This window comes from Leuciscus leuciscus (assembly GCF_965113295.1).
Source record: "Leuciscus leuciscus genome assembly, chromosome: 5".
NCBI lineage: Eukaryota > Metazoa > Chordata > Actinopteri > Cypriniformes > Leuciscidae > Leuciscus > Leuciscus leuciscus.
This window is the reverse complement of record NC_138729.1, coordinates 20,502,968-20,527,176: the sequence shown is the minus strand read 5'-3', so window position 1 is coordinate 20,527,176 and position 24,209 is coordinate 20,502,968. Positions and strand designations below refer to the sequence as shown.

At 36.0% G+C, this 24,209-nt stretch overlaps 2 protein-coding genes across 3 annotated transcripts in view; one reads left to right on the top strand and one right to left on the bottom strand.

The window, feature by feature from the left end:
* Positions 1–2,322, bottom strand: part of kiaa0825 (KIAA0825 ortholog) — a 145,862-nt gene extending 143,540 nt beyond the window's left edge. The window contains exon 1 of the mRNA XM_082169989.1: positions 1,816–2,322. The gene's annotated coding sequence lies outside the window, so the exon portion shown is untranslated. The remainder of the gene's footprint in view (positions 1–1,815) is intronic.
* A 247-nt stretch (positions 2,323–2,569) lies between these two features.
* slf1 (SMC5-SMC6 complex localization factor 1) overlaps positions 2,570–24,209 on the top strand; it is a 49,420-nt gene continuing 27,780 nt past the window's right edge. The window contains exons 1-15 of one of the 2 annotated variants that reach the window (XM_082170010.1): positions 2,570–2,844; positions 3,031–3,142; positions 3,942–4,020; positions 4,766–4,935; positions 5,013–5,068; positions 5,175–5,328; positions 10,822–11,001; positions 11,153–11,221; positions 11,555–11,701; positions 13,940–14,106; positions 14,195–14,329; positions 14,820–14,964; positions 16,025–16,172; positions 17,435–17,580; positions 17,764–17,894. In XM_082170010.1, coding sequence (XP_082026136.1) covers positions 3,032–3,142; positions 3,942–4,020; positions 4,766–4,935; positions 5,013–5,068; positions 5,175–5,328; positions 10,822–11,001; positions 11,153–11,221; positions 11,555–11,701; positions 13,940–14,106; positions 14,195–14,329; positions 14,820–14,964; positions 16,025–16,172; positions 17,435–17,580; positions 17,764–17,894 — 1,838 coding nt within the window. In that variant the 5' untranslated portion in view covers positions 2,570–2,844; position 3,031. The remainder of the gene's footprint in view (positions 2,845–3,030; positions 3,143–3,941; positions 4,021–4,765; positions 4,936–5,012; positions 5,069–5,174; positions 5,329–10,821; positions 11,002–11,152; positions 11,222–11,554; positions 11,702–13,939; positions 14,107–14,194; positions 14,330–14,819; positions 14,965–16,024; positions 16,173–17,434; positions 17,581–17,763; positions 17,895–24,209) is intronic. The other variant, XM_082170009.1, reaches the window with a different exon arrangement.

Sequence of the window (24,209 nt, the reverse complement as noted above, 5' to 3'; positions counted from 1 at the left end):
GTGACATTTAATATTTTGGCTTTCATCACTATTTATGTTTGTCTTTCTACTGAAAAAAATATTGACAAAATCAAAAATTTGAGAAGGGGAAGTTTCTGAAAAGGTTGATTTGACACAGAATGACCCTATTGTAAAGTGTTACGATATCTTTAATACTTCTTGAGTTACAGGCATTCAAACACAAGAAGTGCTTTTCCCGTAATTTTGAACTGTCACCGTTGGCATAAGAAATTTAACATTTTGATAACCCTCTACAAAATAGTGGAATAGTCAGTAAAAATACATTCATTACTTTTAATATTTTGGCTTTCACTTTTGTATTTCAAAAATGTACTTCTACAAATGTCTGAAAGGAAGTTAATGTGCCTCAACTTGGCCATTTCAGTGTATTTTTAGTAATTGGCACAGCAATGCGGTTGTTTTGATAAAAGGAAAAAAGATACAATTCTAGTTTTAACATTATTTGTTCTTCAGACATTACTCTTTAAAGACTTTGGGGTGGTTTCCCAAACAGAGATTAAGCCTAATCCTAGACTAAAATTGCCCTTTAAACCAGATTAACAGAAATCTGCTTTCTCGGTCAAGGCTTTAAATAGTCCTAGATTTAGTTTAGTCCAGAGTTTAATAAAGCTAATTTCCTGGAGGAAGACTAGAGTTACTCCAGGACTAAAACGAGGCTTAAATTAAACCTACCAGGAGGCAGGTTTAACTTCAGATTAACATTGTGTTTCAAAGTGGACACGTGTATTACTTGGATACACACACACACACACACACACACACACACACACACACACATACATACATATATACATATATACATATATATATATGAATATATATATATATATATATATATATATATATATATATATATATATATATATTTCTATATTATTATTAGGCTATATATTTCTGTTAATCTGGTTTAAAGGGCAATTTTAGTATAGGATTAGGCTTAATCTCTGTTTGGGAAACCATCCCCACAAGTATCAGCTGTTTGAAGAGTCACCCACATTTTCAAAGATTTTGTTGACTGAAAATGCGTACAATTTAACATTTTACTCATGGAGCAACATTGAGATCCCTATATCTCTGGGAATGAACAATAAAATATCTTTAAAATGAAGATGCCATAAGAAAGGTTTGTTATGAACCAAAATCTAAAATTATATTAAGATAGTTTTAATACTTCTTGAGTTACAGGCAAGCACGCTTTGAAGAGTGCTTTTTTCCCATTTTTTAACTGTCGCCATTTGCATATAATGCACCAAGGATTGCTTAAGTCATCCGATTTTACTAATAGTCATTTGTGTAAAAATAAAACAATGATGCAGCCATCTTTCTAAATCTTTACTCAATACATTTTCATCCATGACATTTAGTTTGATGGCCTTCATCTGATAAAAATATGAACAAAATAGATGAACAGCATGTCTCACCAAATCGCATCACTTCCTGAAAGTTTTTCATGTCAACAACCCTTCATCTAGACCTAGATCTAATTATAGTTGGAAATGCCCCCCTTTTGTGACTAATTTTTAAGTATTGTTTCAAATCACCATTTAATGTGGAATTATTTACTTATGTAATATTGCTTTGACCTCGCACACAGCTTAGAGCAAACCTGTTGCTCAAGTGCTTAAGTAACACTGCGGTTTTGTCAAAGCAATTACCTATTGTACTTCATCACCACTTATGGGACACTCCACTATCAAACCACACACACACACACACACACACACACACACACACACACACACACACACACCTGCAAATACCAAAACACTGAGGTTAACGCAAAGTACACAGTACCTTTTCAAGCTGTGATTTCAGAGGCTCTTCATCACATTAAATCCAAGAGCAATGAAGGACTAGCAAAGGGCTAAAATCCAGGCAGACTTGTCAGATGCATTTCTTCCCAAATCTTTACTTTTCATTGCAGTGAAATGATCTAAACGATCTGAGAAGTGTTTGCTATAGCAATCAAATCTAAAAGCATGGGTCTAATAGTGTCAAATAATTCTAGTAAATGGACAGTCTCATAGTCTTTTCTTCCATTCTCAGCAGACAGCACTAATGGATGGAGACTGCGAGTGTTTTAATGGGAACGTGAGGAAGAGTGTCTTTCATGTCAAGTCATTTATATCGATCCACAACATCAGATTGCAGACTAAAGTGTCGTATAAGATTAAAAGGCTTTCAGATGGTAAAAAAACATGCTGTCAAGCTCGCTCACTGAGATGAATATATAACTGTTCGGCCGTCGCATCCGTTTGTTTATAAACACGTGATGACGCGCTGCTATATTCTCAAGCGCAAAGCGTCTCTGACAACCAACCGGAAGAACATCTGAATTTCCGTGTTACGGAACAGACTAAATCAGTAAGAAAAGAGGGGAGCGTCTACTTGTTACTGTTATAATGTCCTTCTCATTCGTTGTTTTTACTTCAGAATTAATCTCATTTTCAATTCATTTATTTTCACAGGCATTTTTTTTAACTGCATGCGCCTCAAATTGGAGATATTAATATTTAAGTGATTTAGAACATAGTGGTCACCCCTTATTATAACGTGGTCAGGCTTCACACTGTACGCTAGTTTTGAAAGTGCAACTAAACTTAGCAAAATGACAGAAACAACGAAACGGAAAAAGATCTAATCGATCTAGTTTTACAGTTAGTGTCATATTACTTGTGTTTTGTTTGTGTTATATATACAGTACTGAAGGTGTGGTTCGATATAATGCAAATGGCCAGTGATGACATTTGGCGCGCTGCTGTGTTAAGAGCGAGATCAGTGCAATTCGTCATATCAGAGTGATTGCACTGCTTTCTGATTCAGGTGAGATATAGAAACATTGTAACGTTACGCATCTTATATTTGTGAAGATTCCCTTAAGTAAATTAAACTTTTCATGCGATGTTTCCTTGCTGTAGCGTTTGTAAACAGCCAAATCCAATCAATGTTATTTGAAAGCTGTCATTGGATTACTCATTTATGATGGATATCATCTCTGTTTTTCACTAGGATGGTAGATGATAAATATATCTTTCAAATGTCTGGTATCAAGAGTAATTCCCAGAAAAGACAGTTACTCCAGGGCATCAGACTGCTGGGAGGCAGATACATTGGGGGCTCTGTAAGTATCCCCACCAATTTCACTTAAGTTAATTATTTACCCTTACCATAAATTGAGACAACCTTATGAATTTTGACATCTGCTTGACATATTGTATTGTACAGTGGGCCTGAAATATCTGGGCAGTTTAGTGTTTGACTGATTGCATTAAATAGAAAATATCAAACCAAGTGTAATTTATTTTAAAGAAAGTACGTTACACACAAGCACAATATATTTAACAACTTTGTTATGTTTTAAATATTTCAACAATAATATACCAGTTACCTAAATGTAGGTGGGGAAAAATAAGCTAGTTGTAAGAAAGGCTCTAGTATCATTTTGTTTGCAGAATCTACTAGGCTAATTCAATAACAAGTTTAAGTGTGGCATAACCACTCAAAAGTGCACTGCTATATTATTATATTGTACAGCCTTTGTAAATTTCACACGAGCCCACCTTCTCCTCCATTGCATCAAACGTGTCTTACGGTGCATGCAGAAAATGATAAAGTGTTGGTGATTAGCCCTGAAAAATGACTCTAATTGCTTCCTGATGTTACAGTGTATTTCGGACTGTATAATTTTGTCCTTGCCCTCAATACCATCTTAATATAGTCACAGATTGTTCTCTCTACTAATTGAACCCCTCATGAGAATAAACTCAACCTCAAAGTTCTTGACCTTTTCCTATCTCATGGTAAGGTTGTAGACCAGATTAGTAAAGTGACTTTATATGTCAGATGAGAAAGATCTTTTCTTTTTTTTAAACATAATTTACAGTTCACAATATTTCAATGCCAACATGTTTCTGTTCCAGGATTATAAGGAGGCAACAACTCACCTCATCGTCCAAAAAGCTTTAGCAAGTGAAAAGTTTCTCGCAGCCTGTGCTGGAGGTCTGTAATATTGGAAATTGAGACTTGACTGTCATGTGCTTTAATGGATTAAATAATAAATGTTTTATGTTGTTGAAAAGAAGTCTCTTCTGCTCACCAAGGCTTCATTTAATTAATCAATAATACAGTAAAAACAGCAATAGTGTGACATAACAAATTAAAATAACTATTTTCTATTTTAATATATTTTAAAATGTTATATATTTATGTGATGACAAGGCTGAATTTTCAGCATCATTTCTTCAGTCTTCAGTATTACATGATCCTTCAGAAATCAGGTAACATTTTGTATTATTATTATCAATGTTGAAAACAGTTGCTGCTTAACATTTTTGTGGAAATTATTATTATAATTTTTTTAAATCTTACCACAAATGTTTGAATGCTATCATTGTTTCCACAAAAATTTTAAACAGCAAAAACTATTTTCAACATTGCTAATAATAATAATAATAAATGTTTCTTAAGCAGCAAATCAGCATATTAGAATGATTTCTGAAGGATCGTGTGACACTGAGTGAAGACAATTCAGCTATGCCATCACTGGAATACATAACATTTTTAAATTTAATAAAACAGAAAACAATTATTTTAAGTTGTAATAATATATCACAATATTACTATTTTACTGTATTTGTGATGCATACGTGAGCATAATAGACTTCTTTCAAAAACATTAAAACATAATAATGGTCCCAAACTGTACTGTATCTCAAATGTTGACTTTGCTTTCTATTTGTTTCAGGGAAGTGGATAGTCACCCCAGAATTTGTTCTGGACAGTGTGAACCAAATGTCGTGGCTACCAGAGGCTTCATACGAGTTCAACTTAACTGCTCAAACCCCTGAGATACCCAATCCACTGAAAACATGGAGAGAGAGGGTGGCTAACAGCACAGTGTCTGGAGCATTTCAGGTGAGCATCACTATATTGTTAACTCACTTAGAAAACAGCTAAGAGAAATGTTTGACATTTCCCTTTTCCACCTGTAGGACTGGGTAGTGCTTGTTGACATTGATGATCCAACGAGGAGGAGTATGTTTGTCAGGTCAGGATGTGCACAGTGAAAACACTTTGTTTGGATAACATGATTTGGGCCTTCAATGACGATAATTAGCTGGAGGCGAATTTTGCATACCACTTTTTGTTTGCAGGATATTAAAAGCAGGCAGAGCTGTTGTCTACACAGACTGGCCAAAATCAAATGCTGTGACTCACGTGTTATCCAAAAACACATCCGATGAGAGAGCCGAGAAATGTGGAATCCCTTGCTATAAAGTCAGCTATGTAGCCAAACATCTTTTTGGGGTATAGTAACTTTTTGTATTGTATGTTTTTTTTAAGGAGTAGTTCATCCAAAAGTGACACACTTGTCATTGTTAACTCACAATCATGTCATTCCAAACCTGTTGTGTTGTGTTCTTTCATGGAATGTAAAAGAAAGACTGTTTTCCATACAACAGAATCATATAGTGACTAGGTGTTGTCTAACTCCAAACAGGACAAAAAGGCCCCATAAAATTATTTTTCATAGAACGCATCTGCATGTTATGGACATAACACCTTGGGTTAGTGTGTCTTGATGTGCAAAAGTTTGATAATGATAAGTAATATTTAGTAATGATTTGGTACTTTTTTCACCTGGCCACTGCTATGTAGGGCTGAACGATTTTGGAAAATTTGCGATTTAGTTTTACCAATATTGCTATTTAATATGCGATTATTTTTTAAGCTCTTTATCTTTTTTATTATTCAACAAAAACAAGCAATAAATCATTGTAAAATAGGGAAGGGAATCTTTAGGCACCTCATGAGCCGATACATTTTTTTTTTTTATCTATTAATAAAACTTAAAATATTTCATTACATAATTATAAGTAGGCCTACTTATAATAATTACACATTTAAAAACTAAATTAATAAAATGACATGTTGATAATTTTAACAAATATAGCTTCAAAACAAATAACAAGGAGGGGAAAAAATATTACGTTACAAGCAATAAACAAAGAGTGCTTTCAGTATTTAAGAGTAGGCTGTCTGAACGTTTTCATCTCTTTTTAAATTATAAGATGTGGTTTGTCCTGTCTGTTTAATAACTTAAGATATAACTGACTGTGTCGCATTAATTTCGCGTCATAAAAGCATTTTGAGATGTAAGTACATTTAACCACGTAAGACTTTGGCATAATGATGGATGCCATCCCCAGTGGTGCTATTGCACTTTTGAAAAATTCAGGCGATTCTTTACTCTCTTCTACCTCTTGGATACATCCTTGTGAGACGGCAATAGGGAAGATCTGTTTTTTATCTAGTCCCTCTCTTAGGAATAGAAAGATTAGACAACTTTTTCAGAATGATATTATTACTGTCAGAGTGCGAATTACCCCACCATAATTGGGGGGGTACTGCTCCTTCACTTCTTCTATGACCATCATGGTCCACTACCATATCAATCCCCACCGTGATCGCCAAGTGCAACATGTGTTGTGCAACACACATACAAGGTCTAAACATGCGACAAACTGATAATCAGTAGGCTACAGAATATCTCATTGTTATATATCCAAAAGAGAACTGTTTTGATCAACTCCCAAAAGTTAGAAGTTAAGTGCACTGAAATACCATTCTAATTACTAGTAAAAGTACCTTTACAAGAAGCCGTAGATCATCATATAGCCTAATGTGTTTCCCACATTTTTTTGTTGGTGAAGTTTGGTACCTCTAGGGGTGTCCGGGGGCATGCTCCCCCGGAAGAAAATTTTGTACATTTTAAAAATAAATTCATTAATCTGGTGCACTTTGAGTCACCCGAATCCACTATTAAAAATAAATAATCCACCCGCAAACCGCCTATATTTAGATATCTGCATCTGATCATCACATTACAATTATTCTTAGTGTTAAGCATGATAATATGGTAACATATCACACTGAAGTAGGCTGATTTAAAATGAACATTTATTTTAAATAAAAGTTCTTCTTTTGGCAAAATTACATTTCCTTAATAGCCTAAACAGAGGCTTTACTCCCTTCAAGCTTAAATTGTCAATGTTTCATTACATCACTGTTTGAAAACACTCAGAATAATTTTTTGTACCTTTATAAAGGGCATTTTCCCTTAATTTTATTAAATGTATGCTCCATCTTTCATTTCAAATTCTTAAATTTGATAAATATATTCAATTAAAATAATTAGACACTAGGCTGTTACCAATAAAATTAAATAATTTACATTGAAAAATTATAACTGTATTAAATTAGATTATTTTAAATATTTTTGAATATACAAATAAGGAATGTTGAAAAGAATGAAACTTTATGAAACTAGCGTTTTGTCATGCTTGAGAAGTTGAAGTCGTTCTCTATCTTTGTTGCTTCTAGCCACAGTGGTTAAAAATGGTACGGTCCACAATAGGGGTGTCTGAAATCGCTTTACATTAAAATGTTCCTACAGTGAAAATAGGAGTTGACTTGTATTGTAACTGTAATTATATTTTTTCACAATATCAGAAAAATTATCTGACCCCCCCAAAACTGATATTTCTGTCCCTTTGGGGGGTACTGGGTCTTCATTGACCCAGTAAGACATATAAGTCTTCATACTTATAGTACCCCCTGTAATTCGAACTATGATTACTGTCCCCTCTATAATATCATATTGGAGTAATTGTTTTAATGATATTCCTTGGAAGAAAGTTTTGTCTCTATCCAACAAATATTTAATCTCTAATAAGGTTAAAGAGGTATCATTCAAGTTGTTACATCGATTTTACCCAGTCAATCTTTTTATCCTGTACCTCACCTTTTTTGGGAGTGTGTTCATGTAGCTACTTTTTGGAAGAAATGTTGTCTATTTGTACGTGCTTCTTTATTAGTACATTTTTCTTTGGGATTTAAGGATGTCTTATTTGGTTTTTAACTCTGACAAAAAACTAAAAGACAAGTATTTTCTTGTAAATCTATTTATTTTTCTAGCCAAATTTTTTGTACACAAGTGTACATTTTTGTCTATCAAACCTCTTTTTATTATTTTTTGCAATGACGTGAAATGTTATTTGGGTACTATCTCTTCTTCCAACAATGCCAAAGCTTTAAAGTCAGTTACATTGTGCACAAAGTATAATATTTATGCTTTTTTATAATGAAAACAAAAAGGGACTCGAGGCATTTCTATCTCTATTGAATTTATATAAATGTATATGTTACCCCTGGATAAATTTTTTTTTGTTTCATGTATTCTTTTTGTATTTATTTGTTTTACTTTATTTTTTGTTGAACTTGCTATTTGTCTACTGTTTATAATTCTATTGTTATTGTAGATTAAACTGTATTTGCTGTTATGTAAAAAAAAAAAACATTTAACCACGTAGACGGACTCGCTCATAGCCGCATGCTCAAACGCTCTTCGCAAAGCGCGCGTGAGTATTTGAAATTGAAAGCAGTTTCTGTCGGTGATTTTCATATTTTTAATATATAAGCCAACTGCATTCCAAAAGACATATGATGCCTTCGTAGAACATTTGTAAGTAAAATACCGGCGGGCGAGACCGCGCACTACAAAAGTAACATCACGCAGACCGCGCGTATCTCATCTCTTGTGCAATGAAGCCCGCGAATGTCCTTGTAATTCGCTTCAACTTTTCCGAACTTTATTAAAGATTATTTCTCGTAAGGTTCGAGTGGTGTCGTGTGTGTGTGTGTGTGTGTGTGTGTGTGTGTGTGTGTGTGTGTGAGAGAGAGAGACAGAGGAATTAGAAGCAAGCAAAATACGGTTTATAAAGCACACGCGTCATCACGTATCTAAGCTCAGACATAAATCTGAAATGATCTTAATCGATACAGAATCGTTGGAGAGAATCTATAACACAATATCACATAAATTAAACATAAAATGTTATTTCCTGTAGCCAGGCCTACCAGACTGGCTACAGGAAACCGTGACCAGTCTGTAATCGAGGTTAGCTTTGCGCAGTGCTTGAAGTGGGGGGGAAAAGGTGCCGGTACTCTCCTGCATTGGCAAGTAATCATGACATTTGAGATTTCTACAGTGAAAAACAAAACTTGGAGATATTGCTGGTACAACAACCATTTATTGATATTTATTAAGTCAAGTCAAGTATATTTGTATAGCGCTTTTCACAATACAGATTGTATCAAAGCAGCTTCACAGTATTAAATTAAAATAATACAACAAGGTTTGTTTCTAGTGGAATTTATTGATTGATAAAATTAAATTAAATATCCCCAAAATATCCCCAATGGTAACATTGTGACGATTGTGATACATCGTGATAATACACTTAATACACTGTGTATTTAAACAAGTCGTGTGTGTGTGCGTGCGTGCGTGCGTGTGTGTTTGTGTGTGTGCGCGTGTGTGTGTGTGTGTGTGTGTGTGTGTGTGTGTGTGTGTGTGTGTGTGAAAACGGAACTACTCGTCTTCAAGTCCAAAAATACATTTATGGTGAGATTACTACATTTTATTTAAATAAATGCATTTATAGTGAGATTATTATATTTTCATTTCATATTCTGTGTTAATTTTGACCACGAACCATGCGCTGTCACTTTAATTCAGCGCGTGCAGCACAGCGAAAATAGACTCGGTGTGGAAACGATCGTTGCACTGCTGTATACGCACCGCTCCTGGAACGCATTGCCGGACCGCATCCGCGTGCAGTGTGAAAGCTCTAACCTGTTAATATGGGTGCGGGGGAAAAATAAGCACCGCATACGCATTGCAAACGGAGTATATGTGAAATGGGCGTGACACTGACGCTTTTTTTGTCAGTGGTAGAGTACCGGCTACATGCGAGAAGTAGCGGTACGCAAGAAAAAGTGCAGGTACGCTTTGGAGTAAAATGCAGAAGTGCCAGTACTGCGTACCGGTGAGTACCGCCCCACTTCGAGCACTGGCTTTGCGGTTAAAAAATCTAATTTCATCATATCGCGATATTATCGCAAATGCAATTAATCGTTCAGCCCTACTGCTAAGTCACTTGTTTGTTGTATTGAAAATAGCAGTATCAGCATTTTGCAAAACATCTCCAAAATTGTTGGTGAAACTACATGGCGAGTAAATTATGATATTGATGAGCATAAGAGATTTCGGTAACACTTCACAATAAGGTTTCATAAGTTAAAGTTTGCTAAATTAGTTAACATGAACTAATATTGTATTGCACTTCTACAGCATTTATTAATCTTTATTATTACATGGCTTGGTTGAATTCTAATGTAGAATGCGGTCTGTTATTTCTTGATAACAGACCCCTGCTAAGTATAACACACCGTTGGCAAAAAAACAAACAGAAAACAGAGCGTTGCTATGGACGCAGGATTCTAACCGTAGAGACGGAACGGACTATTTTCTTTAGCGGAAGCAATCGCTTCGCGTCGGGGTCCTGATCAGCCTGTCGGGGTTGTATTCGCTATAACAACCGCCTCGCGGTTATCCCTTACTTAATGGTAACTTCAACATTTACTAATACATTGTTCAAATCAAAAGTTGTATTTGTTAACATTAGTTAATGCACTGTGAAGTAACATGAACAAACAGTGAACAGCTGGATTTGTATTAACTAACGTTAACAAAGATGAACAAATACAGTATCAAATGTATTGCTCATGGTTAGTTCTTGTTAGTTAAACTTAATACATTAACTAATGTTAACAAATGAAAACTTATTGTAAAGTGTTACATGTTACCTAGATTTCTTTAAAAAAAAAAAAAACTACTTTTTATATTCGACCTTAAGCTTTGATATTAGTGATGTTTTTGTTGTTTTTCTTTTGCAGCATGTTTGCTCCGAGTTAAACTGGTCCTGTAATTTAGAGTCCTTCAATGGAAAAGAGAGCTGTGAATCAGCCGCCCAGGTTGCTGCTGCTGCTTTCACTGACGAGTCCATGGATGTCACTGATGACTTTTCACATAAAGAATTGGAGGAAATGTTCAAAGAATACATCGTAATAATGGAGGTCTAATATATTTTGATTCTGATACTTTTATAACTCATTTTGAAGCATAATTATGGCTTTCGCAGATGGATTTTGGGCACAAATGAGAAAGTTGTCACGCTTATCACTAGAACTACTATAAAGTATGACCTTACATGACATCTCGTTTCAGAAACGGAAGAAAATGCTTTTGACAGTCCCAGAGTTCTACAGCTACTACACACCCAACCTGCCTGTTCAGGTATTCAAACCTGTGTGAAACTTTTCAGCACATCTTTCTGCCATACTCAAGCTGTTAAAGTGTTTGACTCATCAAGAGGATTGGGTCATTCAATTTCCTATGTGTCACATTGAGGAGTAATAAACGGAGGGCTCATCGCAGCCAGGTCACCTGATTTAGGCAAATCCGTTTGATCGGTACATTCATGATTGGCATACCCATTAAAGAAACATTGCAGTGCGCCTCCACTGGTTTCTCAAGCGGAAATGTCCAAACGCACTCATTTGACATTGACCCTGAGAACACATTATCATCAGTCATCTTATTTCCTGTATGTCTTTGTCTTATACTCAGATTCCAGTGGTAGATTTTAGCAATGTGCAGAGCTTGGTAGAGTGTGCCTTCTTCCCTCAAGCTCTGGAGGAGATCCTGGGGTCCCTGCAGCCTGGAGTGAAGCCCCCAGCACTGCTGCTCCAACAGCTAATGCAGCACACACTGCATGTATGTATAATAAGAGCTATTCGGAATCCCAGAGGCCCTTATAAAGCACTGTTACTTTTAGTTGGGATTATCTTTCTTAAAAAGCAAAGTGTAGTACTTTCTCTTTCTTTAAGGGTGTTTTAAGAAGTGTGGTTTCTGTTACATAGAAGGGATGGTTCGGAGTAAAATCAACCTAGGGTCCTTTGCTCCATGACCTCGAGCCTTTTTTCCATTGGTCGAACATTATTAAAGTTAGAGCTTATTTAGAGACATCAGTCGAATGGCTTAGTGCAGGTGCTAATGGAACCAAGGTTGTATCTCGTAAATTACCCCACTTATGCATCGCTTTCTGCCAGGACTTTTACGTGCTTTTCCCAAATCACGGAAGTGACCTCGACGTCCGGGTTGGCGGTAGCATAAGCCATCAGGCAAGTGTTATTTAAATAAACTCCTGATGTACTTACAAACTTTCCAATGCCTCTTTTTATGAGTACAGAACCTATTTGTACTACTGTATAAGTTTGGTACCATTCTGGACATTATTAGTGGGGTAATTTACAAGATACAACCTTGGTTCCATTAGCGCATCCACTAAGCCATTTGGCTGATATCGCTAAATACGCTCTAACTTTAATAATGTTCGACCAAGGGGAAAAAGGCTTCTGGGGGGGTGTTTGGCTCGAGGTCATGGTACAAAGGACCCTAGGTTGATTTTACTCCGAACCATCCCTTTAAAACAGCATAATTTTTTACCAACTACTAAATAACTATTCACACAAAGTGAAAATGTTTGTGTGATGACATGATGTTAAAACAAAAACATTTTTGGTCACACTTTAGATGAGGGTCAAATTTTCACTATTAACTAACTCCTAATTACTGCTTATTAATAGATAGTAAGGTAGTTGTTATGTTTATGTATTGGGTATGATTAAGGAATGTAGAATATGGTCATTCAGAATAAGGCTTAGTTCAAAAGGATTAGTTCACTTCAGAATTAAAATTTCCTTATAATTTACTCACCCCCACGTCATCCAATGTTCACGTCTTTCTTAAGTTGAAATTAAGTAAAGAAGTAAAGAAATTACGTTTTTTGAGGAAACCATTCCAGGATTCCAGGATAGTGGAGTTTAATGGGGTCCAACGGTTTGAAGGTCCAAACTGCAGTTTCAATGCAGCTACACGATCCCAGCCGAGGAATAAGGGTCTTATCTAGCGAAACGATTGGTCATTTTCTAAAAAAATATATAATTCTGAGGTGAACTAATCCTTTAATATGTGCTTTATAAGTACTAATAAACAGCCAATATCCTAGTAATATGCATACTAATAAGCCCTAAATTGGGCCCTAAACTAAAGTGTTACCCTTTTTTTTTCTTTGCTTGATGTAAAAACGCACTGCTTTGTTTAACAAGGAACATACAGCCATAGTGGCAAGCTAAGTGAAAATGGTTATAGAATATGACAAGCAACCGCACAAAATGTGTTTATATATTATACATACTACTATTGAAAAGTGTGGGGTCAGTAATATGTTTTTTAAATAAATGATTACTTTTATTGAGCTGCGATGCATTAAATTGATGAAAAGTGACAGTTGAGACATTTATAATATTAGAAAAAGATTTCTATTTCAAATATATTCTATTCTTTTGAACCTTATATTTCTTGAAGCATCCTAAAAAAAAAAAAATATCCGCCGTTTTTTTTTTTGATAGCAATAAGAAATGTTTATTGAGCAGCAAATTAGAATAATTCCTGAAGGATCATGTGACACTGACGACTTGAGTAATGATGCTGAATATTCAGCTTTGCAGTCACAAGAATAAATTGCATTTTAAAATATATTAAAATAGAAAACAGTTCTTTTACATTTGTATAGTATTTCACAATATTACTGTTTTCCTGTATTTTTTTATCAAATAAATGCAGCTTTGATAAGCTTAAGAGACTTCTTTTAAAAACACAAAACTTTTAGTATATTGTGTCTAAAAAATAATAACTCCTATAATTATAGAAATGTTTACTATTTTGTCTATTTGCTGTCATTAAATTGTAATGATAGATTTATCAGAATTATATCAGCCATCAGCCACCTTCCTCTCTAGATATGTTTTGATCACCACTGAGGTTGGTTTAATCATCTGAACTCCCCATAACAGATGGGACTCTTTAATGTTTTTAAAAAGCTTGTTTGTACCTCCTCTGTTCTGAGTTGACAAGATAACCTAGTCTTCGCTCTTGCTCTCTCCCTTCTAGGGCGATGCAAAACCATTGTACCTCAGCATGTTTATCACCGTCCTCCACAGTGTCCTGCGCAACAATCCTACCTGGGGTTCTCCTGGACACACAAAGTACTTCCTTCAGGTTCTCCAGTGTCCAGAGTGTAAGGGCGGACTCTGGTCACTTCTTGAGACGTCAGTTCGGTATGACACTGTCAATGTACCTGTCAGAACTGCTCATAAGCAAACAGAGTTTCTCTCAGTAATGCAATTTTTTTCTGATTTATTCAAGAGTGTGTCTGGCAAATGGACCCACCTGTCACTCACTGCCAAGCCCACCATCCACTGAGTTGTTTCGTCTCCATTGTAACCTGCATGAGTTCTTCCTAAGACTCTTTCAGCTGGAGCTTCATGCTGCTAGCTCAGGGTGAGCACCTGAGCTCTCTTCATCTCTGCTTCAATAAACAACAACTTTTTGATATCCTACATGAGCCCAAAGAAGAGAAACTGCAGTATTTTTTTCCAAAATAAACACGGTCAAAACATGTTAAAAAGAACATAGAACTAAAACACAATCTGTAGCTGCTTGGAGTAATGCTAATGTCTTACTGTACACCTTTTAGGCGCATTCAGTCTTTTTTCCTAGAAAGACAATAGTTAAGTAACTATGTATAGATATTAACACATAGATTGCACATCAGCAACTTTTCCTTATTATGACCTCACATCTACCTGTCTGCTATATTGTACAGGATCATATATTGTATATTCAATAGATTACCTTTTTAAAACTGCATAAACTATTTTATAAACCCTAAAACTAAAATGTTGATGATTTCAACATAACAGATCTGTCGATGTATCTATGTACACTGTTTAATGTATATGTTGCAGTAACCCTGTCTTACTCTGTGCAGGAGGTCACCCGGAAGCAGTCGGGCATCTGTTCTGTACAGCACCTTTTGGAACATTTGGGAGAAGTCAACTCTGACTTCCAGGGCAGTTCAGCAGCTTTGCATGCTGCTGATTAAGACTGTACTGTGTGCTTTCAACTCCACTCAGGTAGGAGTCTTTCAGTCAACTGTGTGATAATGATAGTCTATCATAGTACATGATTGTATGTGCTTTTATAACATTTCATTATTTCCAGTTCATCAGTTCTAACAACCCACTCCCAGTAACATTAAGGATTTTTTTTATATAAAAAAAAAAAAGTGGTACATAAATAATATATATATTATCTCTTTTGTGGTGGGGCCATTGAAAATACCAGCAGGGAAAGTACAATTGCTGTTTCTTAATTCTAATATTGCAAAGAACAGCCTTGCGTTCTTGTGGAGACTGGTCTTGACAGGCTACTTTAAAAGAACAAGCTCGGAAGGACACAACGCTTTTTTTGTGAGAAATTAGATATGCTTTGATCTTGTTATTTACTGACTGTTCCAGTGCATTTTAAGTAGTGGTATTCAGGGTTCAGGCCACGCCCCCTAAAGTATATGTCATGTTTCTTTTCTGTGTGATTGCTCTATGTGTTTTCATTTATATTGTTGTGTTTGCTTGTGTTGTTAAGCACGTCGAGAAAGCAACCTTTTAAAGGCGATATACAAAATAAATGTATTATTATTATTATTATTATTATTATTATGAGGACACACAGATGCTAAACATACAAAAAAACATTACACTACAAAATTACCCTACATTAAAAACTACAAAGAGTTTTCTGAAAATATTAGCTCAGTATTGAAACCATTATGCCTATGGAATTTCTTAATGATAGGTGGCCCTTGTGTGTTTTTTTATTTATTTGTATTATTATAATTTTTTTTATCTTTAATCGCTAATGCCATGATGCCTCTTATGATGACGTATTTTTTTTAAATCTCCTGATTTTAGATATACAGACATATGCCAGATATATGCATTAATTGTTGCGACATGTTGTTTTGATCTAAGCACAAAGTGATTTTTCCAGCTTATACTAAAATTTGTCATATTACACCTGTTTGACCATAGTATGCCAAGAGATTTCCACATTGAATATAACATTTTGTCGAGACATGTCCATTCCAGATGCTTCATCAGGCTGTGCAGGCTGAGTTTACTGTGTGTTTGTGTGTAGGAGTGGAGGCTGGGAATGTCGGTCACTCTGCAGGAGATTCTGTGTGTAGTGGTGGAGTTCTGGGCTCAGGAACACAGTCCACTCAACAGCAGTCTGGTGGAGAAAGGCTTTAAAGACCTGGCTGAACACATTGCCATACTGTGCCAAGGTATCCCATAGTGCAGTGGGAAACTGGTGAATCACTTTTTTTTATAAATATACACTCACCGGCCACTTTATTAGGTACACCTTGCTAGTACTGGGTTGGACCCCATTTTGCCTTTAGAGCTGCCTTAATTCGTCATGGGATAGATTCAACAGGGTGCTGGAAACTTCAGTTAGAGAACAGACACTACAATTAAAAACGAAACGCTGCTCAATTTAGCGTGAGCCGAATGAGTCGCGGCACAGATCAGCAGCAGTCAGATTTAGTTTATCAGCATGGTGCTTATTTGTTAATAAAGCCGTCTTATTCATTTTGTTAATAAAAGTTCTATATTTAATAAACAGTAAGTGAGTTTGTCATTGTACTGTTTTGTTGTTGTGTTTTTCATTAAGAATAATATTGAACCCACCATTCAAGCAATCGCCGCAAATTCGGCAATTCAGATTTAAAAGCAAGGTGGTACCAACCGGTGATTACAGGTGTTGTCACACGTCGATTAACCGGTGGGGAAATTTCCTCACCGTCACTAACATCTGAATATCGCAGCAGAAATCGAGACTCATCAGACCAGGAATCGTTTTCCAAATCTTCTATTGTGTAATTTCGGTGACTCGTGTGAATTGTAGCCTCAGTTTCCTGTTCTTATCTGACAGGAGTGGCACCCAGTGTGTTCTTCTGCTGCTGTAGCCAATATGCTTCGTGGTTCGATGTGTTCAGAGATGCTCTTCTGCAGACCTGGGTTGTAATGAGTGGTTATTTGAGTTACTGTTGCCTTTCTATTGTATAAGTTCGAACCAGTCTGGCCATTCTCCTCTGGCCTCTGGCATCAACAAGGCGTTTTCGCCTACAGAACTGCCGCTCACTGGGTATTTTCTCTTTTTTTGGACCATTCTCTATAAACCGTAGAGATGGTTGTGCGTGAAAATCCCAGTAGATCAGCAGTTTCTGAAATACTCAGACCTGCCCGTCTGGCACAAACAACCATGCCACATTTAAAGTCACTTAAATCACCTTTCTTCCCCATTCTGATGCTCAGTTTGAACTTCAGGAGTTTGTTTTGACCATAAAAATGCCTAAATGCATTGAGTTTCTACCATGCGATTAGCTGATTAGATGAGCAGTTGAACAGGTGTACCTAATAAAGTGGCCGGTGAGTGTATATAGAAAAAGGGATTCTTCGCCAGTTGTCATATTTTCATTGAGAATTTACATTAAAGGTTTAAATAGCTGGCTTACTGTAAGTACCTTCTTGTCTCCTCACTTAGACCTTCACTGTGACATGCTGAAGGAAGTGATTCCAGCCATTCGCTCCACAAGGCTCCGGATGTTTACTGCCGACGCCATTTACAGAAACATCTGCTGCAGCAGGGGCCTGCTCCTCAGCTCTGAACCACTCTGCTTGCGAAAAATTGTGGGTTTTATCTTGTGTACATATTTAATAACATATACATGTAGATGTATAATGACTACAGTTTTATTTGCTGCACATTTCGGCTTCGCAGAAGTCCACATTCATCATATAACACAATACAGTGAATATAACCCTCAGTGATGGAGAATTTTTGTGTAACGTGTTTTGTGTGTCTCTTGCCAGGTCTCAACCTACCTCAAAGCTCTAGGGAACTTGTGTGAACGAGGATCAGTCCAAACCCTGAAGGGACAGAATGACAGAACAGAGATGAATCAACCCTCTACCAGCAGTACTGCCCATGTTCCAGGCTCAGAGTGAGTTTCACCTTCGCCACACTTCTCTGCTCATGCTGTTGTCCTCCACTCTGACACTACAGATCACAAAGCAAAGGATAAAAGCAAGAACACATTCACTTTTTTTTAAATATTTGTATATTTTTTGATGAATAGAGCAAGCACCAGTGTTTACTTTTGAAAGATGTTCCGCTGTAAAATCACAATAATTAATAGCTGTCATTTTCTACATCCTTTTGCCATCCCATCAGAGCACATTTTGAAATAACCACTCTCTACTTACATCACTATAAGATCCTCTTTATGTCTGCATCCATACGTGTGTGACAGAGGCACAGAGTGCAGTAGGACAATTTAATTGCACAATTTTCTGCCATTATGGGGCATTAGAGGGGTTTAAGATGGCTAATGGAGAGAGACAGGGTGCTGTCCTGCTCTGTTGGGGCAACCTGTGATGGCAGACCACAAGCCCTGTTACTGTTGCTGGTGTCGTGGGGGTAATTGGGGTTGGGGGCCCATCATACCAGCTCAATCAACTGCTGCTTATCTGCCTTTTTTCCCTACAGGCTTCAGCTCAGACATGATGCTTAGAAAAACCATGGCTACTTTTAAATCTGAGAAGCTGAGAACAGTGTTGTTGTTGTTGCTAACTAAATCTAAAACCATTAAAACAAATGTTTTTTATTATTATTTTTTTAATAAAGCAGAAATAAAATAAAATATAAATATTGGATAAAAAAAATAAAATAAAATGAATTAGAACTGTTGCCTTGGCAGCTAACGTAAATAAAATAAGTTGAAGTGCTAAACTGGAATAAACATAAATTAAAACTTAATAGAAATAAAATATATATATATATATATTTTTTTTAAGGTAATTAAAATTATTAATAAATGCAGTATTAGTATATAAATCTGAACCTGTCAAAAGTTTGGAAACATTAAAAAAACTGAGCAAAGTCGCTTATGCCCACCAAACCTGCATTTATTTAATAAAAAATACAGTAAGAAAAAGTAATAATAAAAAAGTTATATTGCAAAATATTATTATGAATTAAAAGAACTGTTTTATATTTGAATACATTGTAAAATGTAATTTATTGCTTTGATTGCAAAGCTGCATTTTCAAAGTCTTCAAGGTCACATGATCCTTCAGAAATCATTCTAATATGCAGATTTGGTGCTCCGAAAACATTTCTTAATATTATTATCAATGCTGAAAGCAGTTTTTTTTCTGCTTAACTTTTTTGTGAAAATGGTGATACTTTTTTCAGGATTCTTTGATGAATAGAAAGTTCAATGAACAGCATTTGTTTGCATTTATTTAATTTATGTATTATTTATTAAATAGATATATTTTGATTAACATTGTAATTGTACATCTTCACTGTCACTTTTGGTCAATTTAATGCTTCTTTGATGAATAAAAGTTTTCATTTCTTTCTTGTATGTTTGAATGGTATCACTGATTCCACAATGTTAAGCAGCAAGTTTTCAACATTGATAATAATTAGAAATGTTTCTTGAGCAGAAAATCAGCGTATTAGAATGTTTTCTGAAGGATCATGTGACACGGAAGACTGGAGTAATGATGCTGAAAATGACGCTTTGTCATCACAGTAATAAATTTAATTAGTTCATTTATTAAAATATAAAACAAAATTATTTTTTAAATTATTTTAAATTGTAATAATAGTTCACAATATTACTGTTTTTACTGTATTTGTGATTAAATAAATGCAGCCTTGGTGAGCAGAAGATACTTTTTTTCAACAACATAAAGAATGTTTAATGTTTAGTGTAAACTGTAATACTAAAATAACACTGACTGGGAGTAGTTAGTTACTTTTGCTCTTTAAAAAAGGGCTCAACAATAGGGCTTATTTTCTACAGTAATTCCTACCTTTTTTAATACATTTTAGCTTTTAGTTCTGTTAATATTTCAGAAGAAATTTACAATCTTTATACAACATTTTTTATTTTATTTTATTTTTTTACAAAATTGGTTAGTTTGTTAGTTGTCCACTTTGGCATGATAGCTTGAAATGATAAAGCTGTAATTCTCATTAACACTTTTGCTGGAAGACAGCGGCATATGGTGGAAACCGTAAGGCTACTGAGGTTTCATTCAACATTCAACCCTTTCTAACTGATGCTTCTAAGATTTCTGCTCCACATTGATTACATATACTAAGTCATCATGATTCTCAACATCATGTTGTCATGTTTGACAGTGTGTTGTCATTTAGGGAAGCAGTGGTGATAGGAAGAACATTGTGTCTTCACTCAAATACACACTCACAGACTTGGACACTGACAGTGATGTTTACTCCTTGCTAATAGGAAAGTAAATGTCCATGTGTCTGTGAGAATGTGGATGTTTTGTACTGTTCTGGTGTGTTAAATTGTGCCTTGGTTCTGAACAATCCAATTACTAGGGAACAAGAAACTTTTCAGCACTCACCCTCAAACTGCTGTTACATGTCCTTATCTGCACATTTGAAAAGCAAGTCAGCCCACTCGGTGGCCATCTTGACAACATCCCTGTGCATCTCTTCTCTATGTAGGTAATAATTTCAGTAACATCTTTCAAATCATAAACAAAATCTTGCTCCTTTAGCTTTAAAAAACTGTACTTCTCAGGTTGGTCCAGCTAATACTCATGTACATTCCAGAGCATTGACAAGGCAATGTCATGTGATTGACTGTTTTAATTGTAAAGATGTCAAAAAATTGTGATTCATTTTAATTAGAGATGCACCGATGTAACGGCTGATAAAAGCTAATTTTTTTTCACTATCTGGCGATTGTTTAAAGGGTATTGAAACCCTAAACCAAATATTTTTGAGATTTTAACAGAGGTATGTGTGTTGAACACCATTGAAGACAATATTAGCATCTGTTAGATTTGATAGTAAGGGGAAAATGGTTAAATTTTTGTTTTGTTTCTGCTATTTTCATATTCCGGGCACTATAGTACTTTGATGACTCATCGGTGTCTCATAATTATTCATGTAACTGAGTTTTCTTATCCAATGAGAAGACACTTTCTCTTAATTATTCATGACACCACGTGGATCTTTCCAATGACAGACATGTCAAACTGTGATATCGCTTAGTAGATGAGAGAGGCAATGATGGGACGCGCGTTTGTTTTCGTGGTGCAAAAGTTCCAGTGCATCTTTCCCCGCGATGCTGCCAGGGCTAGACTCTGGCTGTGGGCGGTTGGTTGGCCATCAACCACGGACACATCTAAACAATGTGTGTGTAGCAACCATTCAATTGGAGAATGGTGGACTTCGGCCTTGTAACGTTACACCAATGCAGGTTGCGTCTTGCGAGTGATGCGGTCCCGAGGACTTTTCTATCGCTTCAGAGGTGTGTGTGTTTCTAAAATTTCGATATTTCGATAATACCTCAATTGTATGGAACGTATGCTTAATTTGTGCAAATTTCTATGTCACTGTCCATCTTTATCATGTGAGTTTAGGGGGCGCGTAGATCTAGGCTATGTAACAGTTACGGAAAGTTTTTTTTTTTTTTAGCGTAAAGTTTTTTTTTTCAAATATATGCATTTATAGTGTGTATATAAACAAATATATATTTTATAATGACATAATTATACATATACATGTACATTTATATGTTTTAAATACAATTATGATTACTGTAGGCTAATATATGTAGCAGGGCATTCAGTTACTTTTGAAAGGACAAAAATAAGGTGTCAGTGTATTTCATTAGACTTTAACTTTGTCAGCTATAAAAAAATCTAGCATTTCCTCACGTTTTACCACTGATTTTTAGTGACAGTCGATATGCATGGGCCACTGGCGATGACAGTTTCCCCCCTCCACTCTCCCCTGTTGTGCCATACCACACCCACTCTCCTCCCTTCTTCTCACAGCCATCCACGCCCATTTAAGTTGCATTGTTCAAAAAGATTGTGAGCTAGACTTGAGCTGAAAGAGGGGGGTTTCATGACCCTTTAAAGAAAGCTAATGATCAGGGGTGCAGAAAAACGTGTCAGATTGCAACTCATACTATATGTGAAGAAAATCTCTCTTGTCTTGAAATTAGGGCAAGTAAACGCGACAATAACGCATTAAAGGTGCTCTAAGTGATGTTGGGTGACGTCACTTCTTGTTGACGTTTAAAGTATTGTCAAACAAAACGGAGGCTAGCTAGACCCTCCCTCCTCCTCATCCGCGCACTAACCCCCCAAACCCCACCCCCAAATCCTTCTTGTCGGTTATTGGCTAGAACAGTTTGTTGTGTTTCGTGGTGCGGTTTAGCCCAGTTTGTTTTTCTTGCCATTTGTGGAGCCTGGGGTGTCTACAGAAACCGCGTTTTTTTACAGTGTGTTCAGGGAACAGGCAGCTAGCGGATAGTGAGGAGATGTTTGCTGTTAGAGTTCTCAATGGGTCGGGTCGGCCCGACAAACCCGACGGGACCCGCGGGTTCGGGCCGGTTTTGGGTAGAAAATATAAGCAAATGACTCGGGTCGGGTCGGACCTCGGGCTTAATCTTTTCCGCTCAGTGAAAAAAAAAAAAAAAACATTTTTTAATCATCGCTGCTGTTCACCGTAAAGAAAGTCTGGCTGCTGCGTGCAACGTGCATCATGGAGAGGGGCGGGGGCAGACCTGACGCCGCTGCGTGCACGCCTTTAGCCTGGAGAAGAAGATGGAGTTGGTGAAAAGTAAACTTGCCGCAGGTGAATTCACCGTCGCAACTACAGGAGTGGGAAAATCAGAGGTCTGGAAAGTGTTTGGAGTGGTGTTGGATTCTGGTGATGGAAATTCTACAGGTTATGTGCAATGCTCAAAATGCAAGGTGCTGAGATTTTTATTTAAGGCATATTTATATAGCCTATTTATATATTTAAAGTTTATTGTTTCAGTTGTTTGTTTTGTTTGTATTGTTTAACAGTAGCATTGTTTAGAGCACCTTTAACAGTAATAAAAAAAATAGCTACATTAAAGCAGGCTCTATTTGACCCCATGAATCACCCGTAGTTCAAGTCAATGTTGCCAGGTCTGCATTTTTTCCCTACACCAAACATTAATATTAGCAGCGTGCCCCCCATCCAATAATCGCAAAGAGCTTTGTGCTTTGTTGCTTCTGATAAGATACAAAGTCTTAGCTTTCAAATTCTGTTCATTTTATCACAAAATTCAAACAATAAATTGTGCTTTGATGCTCTTAACAGAGTCTCTTAAAGTCCCCCTGTGGTGAAAATCAAGCTTTTAATGTTGTTTATATTTCTATGTGATGTTTTCAATATGCTTTAAGACAAACCATGTGCAAATTCATAAGTCAGCACTATTGCTGAGTATTTTCTCCTTAAATCTGCAGTGAACCAAAAAACGCGGTTTGAAATCGCTGGTGTTTCTGACCTCACAATTTACCTTGTAATCAATCATGTTAATGTGTGATCGTCAACGAGTGAATCTCTGAGCTGGTGTGAGTGGAGGTGAGTGAGTGGAGGCGGGGCTAATTTGCAAATTCATAGAACCGCATATACTAAATAAGGCAAGGGTGTAGAGTTACATTCAAGCTATTTTAAGGCATGACATGTTTTTTTCAAGGAAAAAACTTTTAAATATGTAATTTTGTTGATCAAAGGTGAGTATTAAGGGATAAAATGATTGACTACTGGGGGACTTTAACAGACGTGACAGGTCGCTGTAGCGTCATAGTTTAAGCGGCAGTGCAGAGCGCGAGTCTTTTCTTCCACTTTAATACAAGTTATATTTCAAAAAACATGCATGAATATCAGAGGGTATGTTAAAAGATACAGTACAACTTACCGAAATCCATATCCTGTCACACTCAGTCCATGTTTCTACCGCGGAAAGATGTCAATAGAACAGCTTGTGAACAATGTATCACTTAAATTTGCATTTACCTCAGGAAATTATCCAATGTTCATAGTTGGTTAGCTATTAAAAAAAACTTTAGAATGGAGTAATACTGTTAATTATGTATGTATGTTTGATAAAATTTGCCACGAAGACAAGTGCATATGAAAATTACCATATGTGCAACTGAGTTGTACACAAACAATTTAGTTTTTATTTGAGTGTAATTATTATATCTGCTAAATATAAATAAATATCAGTTGAATATAATGCCTTTGTTGTTAATTGTAACCTTTAATATTATAGTGTACCAATTGAGAGGGTTCCCTGTATAGTTTGCAGCATTATATGGGAGAGTCCCCCCCAAGTAAAATCAAACTATAGGCAGATGTCATTTTGAATAATCGGCTATCGGTATAGGTGGACAAATGTAGTATTGGTGCATCTCTTATTTGAATTGGTATTTATTTAATT